Source organism: Hemiscyllium ocellatum, chromosome 10 (genome assembly GCF_020745735.1).
Source record: "Hemiscyllium ocellatum isolate sHemOce1 chromosome 10, sHemOce1.pat.X.cur, whole genome shotgun sequence".
Taxonomy (NCBI): Eukaryota; Metazoa; Chordata; class Chondrichthyes; order Orectolobiformes; family Hemiscylliidae; genus Hemiscyllium; species Hemiscyllium ocellatum.
The window spans coordinates 15,604,135-15,618,350 of record NC_083410.1 but is presented as its reverse complement, the minus strand read 5'-3'; the positions used below and the strand labels follow the sequence as shown (position 1 = coordinate 15,618,350).

Genomic DNA, 14,216 nt, shown 5'->3' with positions numbered 1-14,216 from the left:
GCCCAAAACCTGTTGATCTTCCAGCTGAAGGAATTGACGCTGACTGAGTGTTGGAGACTGGCACATTCCAAGCTCCAGGACTACATGCTGAGGGACACACCAGAGCTTGGGGCAGCCGCTGCCAAGGCGCAGTGGGGAAAGACCACCTTGTAAGGTCTTCTGTCAAAACATAACTGGGGTCCATTCAGTAATTGAGCCCTGCTGATGCCTCAGCTAAATGCCAAGAGGTTAATTACAAATATAGAGAATTGTGAACATCAAAGCCGAATTTGTTCTCTGTAAGTAAAGAAACTATAGATCTGAATGGCTTCATTAACTGTACATGTACATAAAGGTTTATTTTTATGAAGTATATTTTTGCAATAAATAACTAACAGTGGTACTGTTGATAGTGTGCAACTCAAAGGTACTTCATTGACTAAAGAATCTTGAGGGCTCTGGAAGGTCATCTCGGTAATGGTGACCATGACAACCCTCATCAATTGTAAAGGTCCATCTGGTTCTTGTCAGGGAGGAAATGTGCTGTCCTTACCTGGTCTGGCCTACATGTGACTCCAGACCCACAGCCAACTGCCCACCGAAATGGCCCTACCCAGCCACTCAGTTTAAGGATAATTAGGGATGGGCCACAATTTCTGATCCAGCCAATGATGCCAACATTCTCAGAAGGAATAAAGAATAAGAAAAGAGCAGATTCCCTTTGTTACCAAGCCCGAGGAAGCCTGGTTGATTCATTAATTGTCATTATATTAGTCTTTGTAATTCAATTCAAAGTAATAGGACTGGGGAACTCTCCAGGTTAACAAGGCTGTGAACACTTACAGTCATGAGAGTCATAGAGACGTACAGCGCGGAAACAGATCGTTAGGTCCAACTTGTCCACGCCAATCAGATATCCTAAATTAATCTTGTCCCATTTGCAGCACTTGGCCCATATCCCTCCAAACCCTTCCTATTCACAATACCATCCAAGTGCCTTTCAAATGCTGTAATTGTACCAGCTTCCGCCACTTCCTCTGGCAGCTCATTCCATACACGCACTACCCTCTGCATTAAAAGGTTGCCCCTTAGGTCCCTCTTAAATCTTTCCCCTCCCACCCGAAACAAATGCCCTCTAGTTCTGCACTCCCTGACCCCAGGGAAAAGACTTTGTCTATTTACCCTAAACATGCGCCTCATGATTTTATAAATCTTTATAATGTCACCCCTCAGCCTCCAATGCTCCAGGGAAAACAGCCGCAACCTATTCAGCCTCTCCCTATAACTCAAATCCTCAAACCCTGGCAACATCCTTGTAAATCTTTTCTAACCCCTTTCAAGTTTCACCATATCCTTCCTGTGGGAGGGAGGCCAGAATTGCACATTGAACATTTTGGTGTTGATCTGAATTTAGTCTATAGTCAGGCATTTTGCTACAAGAGCATTTAGTTTCACACCAGGGAGAGTGATTGAACAACTATTGTAATATTAATTAGTAATAATATTTTTAAAGTTCTAGCAGAAGATTGCCAGGAATATTCCTGTCTGTGTGTTTGTAAAGGCAAGCCATTAGCAGAAGGTTGTAGACTGTTTAAGCTTGTTATGTAGCTGTGAGTGGAGTGGGGCTGGGGGATAGGGAGGTTTATCTTGAAGCTTAATCTTGAAGCTCCTTTAGTTGGAATCACCGTGGATCCAAGTGGAGAAGCAAGATGGGGAAAAAAAATCTAAATTGATGCAATTATTTGGGTTCCAGCTTTACCCAATCAGAAATGGCAAGGGAGCCCGGTTAAGGGAGAAAACGTACTGATTGGAATAAGGTCAAGCAATGAACAAAGTGTCAAGTGTTCTTGATTTTAAATGGGCACTGGGACACATAAATCTAATTATTGATCCCACGGGAATGTATGCGATGCAAATTGCCGAGTACATTAAATCAATGCTGTCACGTGGAGTGAGCAAAGCTGGGAGATTCCAACACAAGAGAGTGTGAACATGGGCCTGGATCAGTGCAGGGGATTCTATTTTCCCACAAACAACAATGGCACAATGTCCACATAATCATGATGCTGAGTGTGAGATTTATATTGGCCACAGCACTGGGGGTAATTCCCACGCTGGTCAGTAAATTGGCACTGTGGGATCTTTCACATCTACCCAGGCAGGCAGATGAGGATCCCTTCAGTTTCCCATCAGGAATAAAGGCACCAAGGGCAGCGTAGACTGAGTCTCTGTGCTGAGTGGGACTTAAACTAAGTGAGCCACCGCTGAGCACCCTGGCTGTTTCAAAGACATGGGCATTCAGGTGGCTGGCTAATCCAGGAGTCCACTTCTTCAATGTTAACTAGGGCTGACCATAAGAAACAACAGCAGGATTTCCATTGTAAAGTCCTCAAGACTGGTTTGTTGTTCAATATCGAATTCATAGAATCCCTACAGCGTGCAAACAGGCCCTTCGGCCCAACAAGTCCACAATGACCCTCTGAAGAATAGCCCACCCAGACCTATTCACCTACCCTATTACTCTACATTTATCCCTGACTAATGCACCTAACCTACACATCCCTGAACACTACGGGCAATTTAGCATGGCCAATTCACCTAACCTGCACATCTTTGAACCATGGGAGGAAACCGGAGCACTCGGAGGAAACCCACGCAGACACGGGAAGAATGTGCAAACTCCACACAGACAGTTGCCTGAGGGTGGAATCGAACCCAGGTCCCTTGCACTCTGGAGCAGTACTGCTAATCACTGAGTCACCATGCCACCCACCTCTGGTCTCAAAACCCACATTCCCGCTGCTCATCATATCCACTGATTCCTTGAGCGACCAAAAATCTGTCCGTTCCTGCTTTAAATATCTTCAATGACAGTGACTCCGTGCCCTGCTGCAGTACAGAATTCCAAAGATTCATAACCATTTGAGGTCAAAAAGACTCCCCTCACTTCTGTCCCTAATAAACTCTGCTCCTGAAACTGTGACTCCCACTGAAGGAATTTAATGTAAAGATGAAAAAATAAACAAAGAACTGCGGATGCTAGAAATGAGAAATTTCTGTTAAACCTCAGCAGATCTGGCAGCATCTGTGGAGAGAAATCAGAGTTAACGTTTCGGGTCAGGTGACCCTTCTCCAGAACCCCTTGTGCAATTGCAGACAGTTTGTACAGCAAACATTCAGAGGCCAGGTAAAAACTGGAAGAATTGTGGATGCTTTAAATCAGAAATAAAAACAGAAGTTGCTGGAAAAGCTCAGCAGGTCTGGCAGCATCTCTTGGGAGAAATCAGGAGATGATGTTTCAGGTCCAGCGACCCTTCCTCAGAACTGGAGGCAGTGATGGTGCTGGTTGGGTGTGGTGCGTGGTGAGGGGATAAACAGGCTGTGATGTGATGACCTCCCCAGTTGAATTGCTGTCAACTACTGACCTTCCAGATGTGCAGCAACCTTTATGCAAGCTCACTGGCAGAACTGGGAAGTTTGAAATTGCCGGCATCAAGGAGAGATAAGAAATCACTATTAACGGGAGACTGCAGTCAGAGTGAAGTCATCATCACCCTGCATCATTAATCATTGTTTGTGAAAGAATCACTTAGTCACATCATTGAATGGGCTCGTTTTCTGAAGGAGCCTGGAGGATAGTTAGAGGGAATCATTTCTTAAGGTTATTCATTTAACCCTCCTTTCAGATGCAGTTAAAGGACATGCAGACTTGTGTGAGCTGTGCTCATTCTCAAATGGAGCCTGTGTTGATGCAAGGAAGGGCATTCATTGTTAAACTGCCTAACTTTACAGTTCACAGGCCACAGGAAAATCTCCACTCCAACCCCATTCCCTAAGGTCTTGTTATTTTACTCAGACCTGTCACACAGAGCTCCCTTGAAAAATATAGATAAGCACAAACAAATGTATACAAATCTATACACACAGTCATACAGCTACACACTGATGCACAAACATACCCACAATGAGCCACACAATGACACACTCAGCCACATAAAGCCATACACTGTCAAACACTGACATACGTACATAACTATACATTGATATACGTACAAAGTGACACACACAGATATATGTCCATCCATTTACACAGCCACACACATGCACACACAGATTTGCTCACAGCTGCAGAATCATGGACACGATGAATCATCATGCAATTCAGTCACTAGGTGAGTTAAAAATTCGTAAGGTGGTCAAACTGTAGAGACTGTTTACAACTTGAAGGTGCTGGGAGATGGACCCAAAGATACTGTGGAACGTGAAAATGGAAATAGTAGAGATAGCGACAATACTTCTTCAGTCTTCCTTAGATTTGGGGTGGTGCCGGAGCTAAACAGAATTAAACATCATGCCCTTGTTCTAAAAAGGATGTAAGGATAAGATATTATAGACCAGGTTAACTTTGGTGGCTGTGAAACTTGTAGAAATAATAATTTGGGGCAAAATGAGTAGTCACATGCATAAATGCAGATTAAGCTTGGATTGATTGAATTAAAATGATGTTTCACTAACTTTCTGGAGTTTTTGGATGAGGTGGCAGAGAGGACACATCACGGTGTCACAGAATCTCAAAATGGTTACAGTTCAGAAGGAGGCCATTTGGCCCATTGGGTCTACACCAGCTCTCTGAATGAGCATCTCCTCATTACCCTGCACATTGCTCCTTTTCAAATAACCACTTGTCTCCCTCTGCTCCAATCTCAAACATTAAGATGATATAAAATTCAGACGCATCTTAAACTGAGGACAGTGCAGAACTTCAAAAGGACATTGATAGGTTGGAGCGGGTGGACAGATGGCAGATGAAGTTCCATGTGGAGAAATGTGAGTGATCCATTTTGGTAGGAAGAACATGGAGAGACAATATAAAATATGGGACACAACTCTAAAGAGGGTCATGACAGCTGGCAAGACAGATGGAGAGAATGGTGAGTAAAGCATATAGCTTTAATAATAGGGAAACCGCACAGGAGCAACAATGTGATATTAAACCTACAGGAGGCACAAGTTTAGCCTCAGCTGGACTCATCATTTCTGGCCACTATATTTCAGGATATATGTGAAGGATGTGAATGCTTCAGAGAGAGTGGATAAGAGGTATACAAGAATGTTCCAGGAATGAGGAATATTAGGAATGAGGATAGATTGGAGAAGAGAAGGTCAAGAGATTTGATTGAAATATTCAAAATCACAAGAGTTCTAGACAGAGTAAGCCGGGAGAAAAACAATCCCGATCATGTAAAATTTGAGAACAGATTTAAAATAATTAGTAAAAGAAACAGAAACTACATGAAGAAGAACTTTCTCAGGCAGTGAGTGGTAAGGTTTGGGAATGCACTGTCTGCCAGTATAGTGGAGACAGGTTCCAGCAAGGGTTTCCAAAGGGAATTGGATTGTGATCTGAAAAGGAAACATTTTCATTGCTATGGTGAGACACCGGGAGAATGGTACCAGGTGAGACACCATGATTCAAATATCAGGAGCTGACAGTATGGACTGAACTACACATAAACATAACAGTCAGAATGGACCGAACTACATACAAACATAACAGACAGTATTGACTGAACTACACACAAACATAACAGACAGTATTGACTGAACTACACACAAACATAACAGTCAGAATGGATTGAACTACACACAAACATAACAGTCAGAATGGACTGAACTACACACAAACATAACAGTCAGAATGGACTGAACTACACACAAACATAACAGACAATATGGACTGAACTACATACAAACATAACAGACAGTATGGACTGAACTACATACAAACATAACAGACAGTATGGACTGAACTACACACAAACATAACAGTCAGAATGGACTGAACTGCACACAAACATAACAGACACTATGGACTGAACTACACACAAACATACAGACACACACTGACACAGACACAGTCCTGCAGGCATGCAGACACTTCTGATGTGCAAAGACACACAGACACAGGGAAACCTCTCAGATAGACACACTCATGTTCACAGTCAGTGATGTAAAGAGGCAGCTTACTTGTACGGAATATGCTTGGTGCCATTGACGAGAGCCAGGATGACATTCCCCAGGGCAGACAGGGACAGACAGAGGCCCGAGCCCCCCTCGCGACTTTTGCTCAGCACTTTTACACAACTGCCCAAGTCAATGAGGTGTAAGCGGCTGCGACCTCCTGACACTGTCAACAGAAGAGGATAAAAGAGCTCAGATCAGTCAATGGCCATTAAAACCCCCTGAAAGAGCGGCTCCTGTTTAAGCCCCTTCAATGCTGATCAGACATTTCAGCATAGCTTCACCCTGTTACCAGCCTGTCGTTGTTTAGAGCAGAGTGCAGTTAATCCATCCTGAAATATACAGCCTTTCCTTTATACAGCTCTTCCTAAACAAGCCAGTGCTAATTGTACAGAGCTGCCTTCAAAATCTCAGTGATTGCCAACTACAATCTCTCTCAGGCCCACCTTACAAACTGCACTGGCCCTTGGAATGGCTCAGGCAATGTTAATAACCTGAAGGACAAGTCTCCCATCCACTGTCTGAATGATTGTTACAACTGGACACAGGGGGATTTGGCATAAACATAACAAGGAACCAATCAGCAGCATCACAATGCGAGCTCACTGCTTTTAAATCATGATTTGGAGACGCCGGAGTTGGACTGCGGTGTACAAAGTTAAAAATCACACTACACCAGGTTACAGGAAAAAACAAGGACTGCAGATGCTGGAAATCAGGGTCTAGATTAGAGTGGGGCTGGAAAAGCACAGCAGCTCAGGCAGCATCCGAGAAGCAGGAAAATCGACATTGCGGGCAAAAGCCCTTCATCAGGAATAGAGGCAGAGTGCCTGCAGGGTGGAGAGATAAATGAGGAGCATTGCTCCTTCATCAGGTGGTTGTCAGGTGCTCCGAAAGCTAGTGCATCCAGATAAACCTGTTGGACTATAACCTGGTGTTGTGTGATTTTAAACTTTTAAATCAATAAGAGTGTGAAGATTAGCCTCAATGGCACTGGCTACAGACAGATAAATCAGCTCGACGTTGTCTAGTCAGCTTTAAAATGGAGAGGGACGGCAACTGACAGAAAGCTGTGAATGTTGGACAAAGGAATCTAGGAAGAGGAGTAAGCCATTGAGCCCCTTGAGCCTATACTGCCATTCAATGAGATCATGGCTGATCTGTGGCCTAACACCTCACTTGACTCAGCCAGCTTCGTACACCAGGCTGTTCAGGATTGGTGCTTCGTAGATTAGATTAGATTCCCTACAGTGTGGAAACAGGCCCTTCGGCCCAACCAGTCCACACCGATCCTCCAAAGAGTAACCCACCCAGACTCATTTCCCTCTGACTAATGCTCCTAACACCATGGGCAATTTAGAATGGCCAGTCCACCTGACCTGCACATCTTTGGACTGTGGGAGGAAACCCACACAGACACAGGGAGAATGTGCAAACTCCACACAGACAGTTGCTCGAGGTGGGTATTGAACCTGGATCCCTGGCACTGTGAGGCAGCAGTGCTAACCACTGTGCCACCAGGCCATCGAAAGTCACCCTCTGGCCATAATTCCTCAAGGGGCAAGCTCCTCAAGGACCATCAGCTGGAAACAAGCATGTTCCCGACTCCCTTCCCCTCATGTTGTAAATTTCAGGGCAGCCCTGTGAGCACTGGGACACTGAACGGCCACTGGGCAGTGCCACCTTCAGCAGGCAGCCAAGCACCCCCACAGACAACTGACAATCCCAGCCACAGAGCCCAGCTCTCGGGACCCAGGCAAAGGCTGGGAGCGCGGGTGGGGAACTGCATCAGGGTGCAGTGCCAACACCTCGTTGGAACTAATCAAGGGCCACTGCCTTCAGGAAGGGCATGGGACAGGATGAGAAAGGAGCTTACTTCCTCCCTTGCCACTCTTCTCCATGCGGTACTGGTAGATGTGCAAAGTGAACAGCATGTGGGAGTTCCTCTGGTCCTCCTCGTCACACTCGGGCCGGCTGCTCCGTCGCGCAGCGATAGCAGCGTCCAAGAAGAAGGCAGCTTTGTCCGCTGTCGGCGCACGGAGCTCGCTCTGGTTCTGGAGCTGCCGAGAGATAAAGTGAACACAGACCAACACACAATGGCAGAACGGAAACCAGCTTCAAACCGCGCCGAACAAAAACATTTACAGGTGACATTTCCCATGGTCAGGGCTCTCGCTGACTAGATGGTGCCCACCAAACACAATTTGACTCTCGTCCAATAGAATATGTCATTAGGATGGGTGACTAAACACTAGGTATACGAGTCAGGTTTTAAGGAGCATCTTATAAGGTGGCATGAGGTTTAAGGAGGAATTTCCATAGTAACAAAACGGCCCCTGTGCTCTACACAGGAGATGGGAATGATCCTCAGAAAATGGCTCGAGTCTCTATTCCACCATGAAAGTCTGGTGGAAGTTGAAAAGAATCAATGCATTCATTGGGTAGACTCTGGAAGGGGTGGGGGGAGTAGGATGGGTTGATAAAGTTGTGAATAAGGATGAGAGGAAATGTCTGTGGAACCTAAGTATCAACATGGCTACAGGGGCTGTTCATGCTGGAAATGTTACGCAGTTGAACTTGTCCTCTCTTGCAGTGTGAATAAAGCATTATCATCAACCAATTCAAAGATTGAGCCTTAGTCGGACATCCAGGTGTGTGGGTAGCAATTGAGGCCTGTGTGGGCTTGAGTTGAGGCCTTGTCTGTAAGACTCATTTCAGACATTGTGACAACACAAGCCCCCACTTAAAGAACAGGCACTTGAAAGGCCACCCATGTCTCCAATATCAGAAGGGGAAAAGAGTTTTATAGGACAGACAGGCTACATAAATAAAGACTTGGGGCCTCTGAACAAGGTTAGGGATGGCTCCAACAACCAAGTTCATATAATTTATCCTCATAAAAAAGCATATTACCTGCATGCCGCAGATGGGGTCCTCACAGAGATAGACTCCAGGGGACTGGCCGTCCTGCAAACTGCCCGTTGCTACCTCAGACAGTAGATCCTTCAGGTTTTCCTCCTTCCCCCAGACTTCCACGGCAGAGACTCTGACTGAGAAACGTGCCCCTGTCTTCTCTTTCCTCTCGTTAATCAGTTTGAAGAGCCAGGAGATGGCACAAGGGATGATACCAAGATTCTGCATGGAATCATCCTTTCCAATCATGGTGTATGACTTTCCTGTCACATCAGATAAAACCTTTTGAGTTCAACTTAGAGTGTGGAACACAGCAACAGTTTCTGAATCAGATTTAAACTCTGTACAGATCACATCCTGACACAGTGGCTTAAAGAAGAAAGAAGAGAGATTTTCCAGATTTTCCCCCATCCCTCAGCTTTGTCTTTCAAATCACTCTTACAAAACATAAAGTCCTATTGGATTCAAAACATTAATTCTGTTTCTCTTCCTACAGCTGTCGCCAGACCTGCTCGGACTCTCCGGTACTCTCTGTGTTTATTTGAGATCTCCAGCATCCGCAGAATTATAGTTTACACTTTAAATGACTTGACGTGAGCCATGTGGTTCTTGTTGACAGAATTTCAAGCACTTGGTGTAGAAGGTCCATGATTTCCACTTTCAGAGTTTAACCATCACCACATTTTGACTCTTTAATATCCAGCTAACATTTCAAAATGTGGTAAATGGTACTCAGGCTCCTGACAGGTCAGAGACAATGGGGAATATCCATCAACATTGGGATGACTTCTCCAGAGTAACCTTCACAAACTTTGGAATTATGCAAACCAGCAACAGGCCCTGAAACCAATTTCAATGACTTCCATTTCTTTTTCTTTGTACTTTTTCATCTGATATGGGCATTGCTGTCAGGCTGCATATCCATAACTGAGTCTTTACTGGGGCAGTTCAGAGGCAATTAAGAGTCAACCATGTTGCTGTGGGTCTGGAGTCACATGTAGGACAGATTGTATAAAGACAGCAGTGAACCAGACGGGAGGAATGGGGTGGGGTGGGTGTGGGAGTGGGGTTGAAATGGGGTGAAGTGATTAGGGTCAGGATGATGTGGGTATGGGGTTGGAGTGGGGGTGAGGTAGGGGTGGAGCCGAGTGGGATGAGGGTGTGTGTTGGGGTAAGGTGGGAGATGGGGTGGGATGAGGATGTGGGTTAGGGTAAGTTGGGGGTGAGGTAGGACTGGGAGGTTGGAATGAGGGGGTGGGTTGGCGTAAGGTGGGGGTGTGGTGGGAGTTGAGGGTGAGGGAGAATTGCGGTGTGGTGGGGTGGGATGGGGATGTGGGTTGGGATAAGGTGGGGTGAGGTGGGGTGGGATGGGGGTGTGGGTGGGGGTGTGGTGGGAGTTAGTGGTGAGATAGGACTGGGGGGTTGGGATGCGGGTGTGGGTTAGGATAGGGTGGGGATGTGGTGAGAGTTGGGGGTGAGGTAGGAGTGGGGTGGGATGAGGTTGTGGGTTGGGGTAAGGTGGGGTGGGGTGGGGTGGAATGGCGGTGTGGGTGGAGGTGTGTTGGGGGTAGGGTGGGAGTTAGTGGACTGGGGGGGGGTAGGATGCGGGTGTGGGTTGGGATAGGGTGGGGATGTGGTGGGAGCTGGGGGTGAGGTAGGAGTGGGGTGGGATGAGATTGTGGGTTGGGGTAAGGTGGAATGGCGGTGTGGTGGGAGTTGGGGGTGAGGTAGGACTGGTGGGAGCAATACCATCTCCAGGCTTATACATGCCCAAGGTCATGTACCGGAACCGCATCCTGTACTCACCCAGTTTGGTGTGTCCGAAACAGAACACACAGCCATCGGCACCGTTCACCACCGATTGGATAACTTCTGCTACGGTTCCTGCACATACCTCAGCCTTTTGGGAAAGAAAAAGTGCTGGCGTTACATCAAATGTATAGCAACAACACAGGCCATTCTCCCTTCTTAATTCTCAAGAATCTCTCAAAATCTATGCTCATTTTAACAATAGCTCCAGATCAAATATGAACAGCAAAGTGAACACATGAGAACCCGAGTGTGTGGTGCTGGATGGACTCTATACTTTGAGTTGATGAGGTATCCAAGGTGACTGAAGGAAGTGAGAGTGGAGATTGTTCCACAATGTTCCAACCTTCCTCAGACCCAGGGATAGTGCCAGCAGACCGGGGAATTGACAATGGCACCAACGTGTTGAAAAAGGGAATGTAAGGGTAATTCAAGCAACTCGAGGCGAATCAGTTTAACTCTAGTGGTGTAACTACTTGGAGAAGCAAGAAATAGTCACACATACAAACGGGGATTAATTAAGGAGAGCTAGCAAGCATTTCCTTAGGGAAATTCATAATTTAAGAAATTTTCTGCTGAAGTAACCACAAAGGTTGACGAGGGCAAGAATGTGACGTACGTGATGCAACGGACTTGTGAGAACGTTTACAGCTCACAGAATAAAAGGGACAGTGGTAACATGAATACAAAACTGGTGGACTGGTAGGAAAGAGAGAGTAATGGTTACTGGATGTTTTTGGAAGGTGTGGACTGGAGCTCCCCCGGGATGGGGTTTGGGAACCTTTTTCTTCCTGATATATTTTAACCATCTAAACTTTGGGATACACAGCATAACCTCAAAGCTTGCTCCTGACACAAAAGTTAGAAACATTGTGAAGTGTGAGGGAAATGTAGAACTTCGAAAGGGCATTGACAAGCTGGTGGAGTTGGTGGACAATCAGGGGGTGAAGTTCAGAACAGAGAAATGTGAAGTCATTGATTTTGGAAGAACATAAAGAGACAGTACAAAATAAAGGGTACAATTCTAAAAGGGGTGCAGGAGTAGGGAGAGCAGGATGAATGTGTGCATAAGTCACAGTCTCAGCTGTGCCCAGTTCTGGGCACTGTACTTTAGGAAGGCATTGGAGAAACTGCAGAAAAGATTCACAAGACGAATTCCAGGGAAGAGAAACTTCAAGATAGGTTGGAGAATAATGGAAGTTGATAAAATGTGGAGCTGGAAAAAACACAGTTGGTCAAGCAGCATCAGAAGAGCAGAAGAGACGATGTATCAGGCAGGATGAAGGACCTTGCCTGAAGTGCTGACTCTCCTGTTCCTCTGATGCTGCTTGACCTGCTGTGCTTTCTCCAGCTCCACATTTTATCAACTTCCATTATTCTCCAACCTATCTTGAAGTTTCTCTTCCCTGGAATTCTTCTCACATTTTATCAAATCTGACTTTATAGCCTCTGCAGTCCTTCCTATCTCCAAGTTGGAGAATCACAGAATCCCTACAGTGCAGATAGAGGCCATTCAGTCCGTGCCGACCCTCCATAAAGCATCCCACCCAGACCCATCACCTCCATAACCCCACAGTTACCATAACTAATCCACCTAACCTGCACATCTTTGGACTGTGGGAGGAAACCCACGGAGAATGTGCCAACTCCACATGGAGAGTCACCCAAGACTGGAATTGAACCCCGGTTCCTGGCGCTGGGAGGCAGCAGTGCTAACCACTGAGCTACCTGAGAAGGAGAGTCAGTCTCTTGGAGAAGGGAAGGTTGAGAGGTGATTTGGACAGAGTAGATAAGGAGAAACTGTTCCCACTTGTAAAAGGATCGAGAATGAGATAGTGTCAATTTAAAATCGTTGGCAAAAAAAAGGATGAATTGCATGAGAGGAACAGAGTCACATCAAGTGGCTAAGGTCTAGAATGCACTGATGGAGAGTGTGGTGGAGGCAAGCTGAGATCAACTGAGCCATTCAAAAGCGAATTAAATTTTTATCGAAGAGGAATCATGTGCAAGGACACAGAGTGAAGGCAGAGTGGGATGGCACAAAGTGAAACATTCATTTACAGATGGGCCAAATGGCTTCCTTCTGACAATTCTGCAATCCCTAACATCTAAAATCAGAGATCAGTGGGTATTTGCTCGTCAGGACTCAGTTGTTGAGAGTCTTCAACAGTGAAACATCAATTGATTTTCCAACAGTGAAGGAGATGAGAAAGGTGGGACAGTGGAGTTGACCCAGAGGTGGAGCAGCTTGATAGAGTGTGTAATTCACTCCTGCTCCTATTGTTCTTGGGCTTGCTTTGGAGCTGAGACCAATGGATGGAGTTAAGATACAGATTAGGCACGATCTGATTGAAGTGTCATACAGTCATCGAGTTGTACAGCAATGGAACAGACCATTCGGTCCAACTGGTCTCTGCCGACCAGATATCCTAAATTAATCTAGTCCCATTTGCCAGTATTTGGTGCATCGCCCTCTAAACTTCCTACTCATGTATCAATCCAGATGTCTTTTAAATGTAACTGTAGCTGCCTCCACCACTATCTCTGACAGCTCATTCCACACACGCATTACCCCTTTTATATTTTTTACCTCTCACCTTAAACCTGTGCCTTCTAGTTTTGGACTTCCCCACACTGGGAAGAAGACGTTGGCTATTCACCTTATCTATGCCCCTCATGGTTTTATAAACCTCTATCAGGTCACCCCTCAGTCTCTGACACTCCAGGGAAACAGCCCCAGCCTATTCAGCCTCTGCCTATAGCTCAAATCCTCCAACCCTGGCAATATACTTTGTAAATTTTTTCTGAACACGTTCAAGTTTCACAACATCCTTCCGAAAGCAGGGAGACCAGACTTGAACGTAGTATTCTAGAAAAGGCCTAACCAATGTCCTATACAGCTGCAACATTACCTCCCAACTCCTGTGCTCAGTGCAGTGACCAATGAAGGTAAGCATACCAAACACCTTCCTCACCACCCTGCCTATCTGCAACTCCACTTGTAAGGAACTATGAACCTGCACTACTTGGTCCATTTGTTTGGCAACACTCCCCAGGACTCTTAACTGTGTAATTCCTGCCCTAATTTGCCTTCCCAAAATGCAACACCTGACATTTATCTAAATTAAACTCCGTCTTCCCTCCTTGGCCCACTGCACCATCTGACCAAAGCCAAGGAATAGACTCAGGAGGAAGCCGCTAAATGGTTTACTCTCTCTCTCTCTCTCTCTCTCAAATGAAACAGACAAAAGAAATGTCTTTCTTGATGAAGGGCTTATCACTGAAATGTCGATTCTCCTGCTCCTCAGATGCTGCCTGACCTGCTGTGTTTTTCCAGCAACACATTCTCTCAACTCTGATCTCCAGCATCTGCAGTTCTCACTTTCTCCTAAATCAAAGCTCCAGCCAAGTTTCAAAGACCTTGGTGTGTGGTGCATCAAACGCTCAACAATCTAAGACTTCAAAAGATACAGTTCATCGTCCTGTACAGGGAG

General features: G+C 45.8%; 1 protein-coding gene across 1 annotated transcript in view; it reads right to left on the bottom strand.

The window, feature by feature from the left end:
- Positions 1-14,216, bottom strand: part of kif26ba (kinesin family member 26Ba) — a 391,129-nt gene that overhangs the window by 54,273 nt on the left and 322,640 nt on the right. Inside the window, exons 7-10 of the mRNA XM_060831283.1 lie at positions 10,720-10,813; positions 8,914-9,176; positions 7,877-8,060; positions 6,007-6,166 (exon numbers count right to left, since the gene is read on the bottom strand). Of these exons, the coding sequence (XP_060687266.1) occupies positions 6,007-6,166; positions 7,877-8,060; positions 8,914-9,176; positions 10,720-10,813 (701 nt within the window). The remainder of the gene's footprint in view (positions 1-6,006; positions 6,167-7,876; positions 8,061-8,913; positions 9,177-10,719; positions 10,814-14,216) is intronic.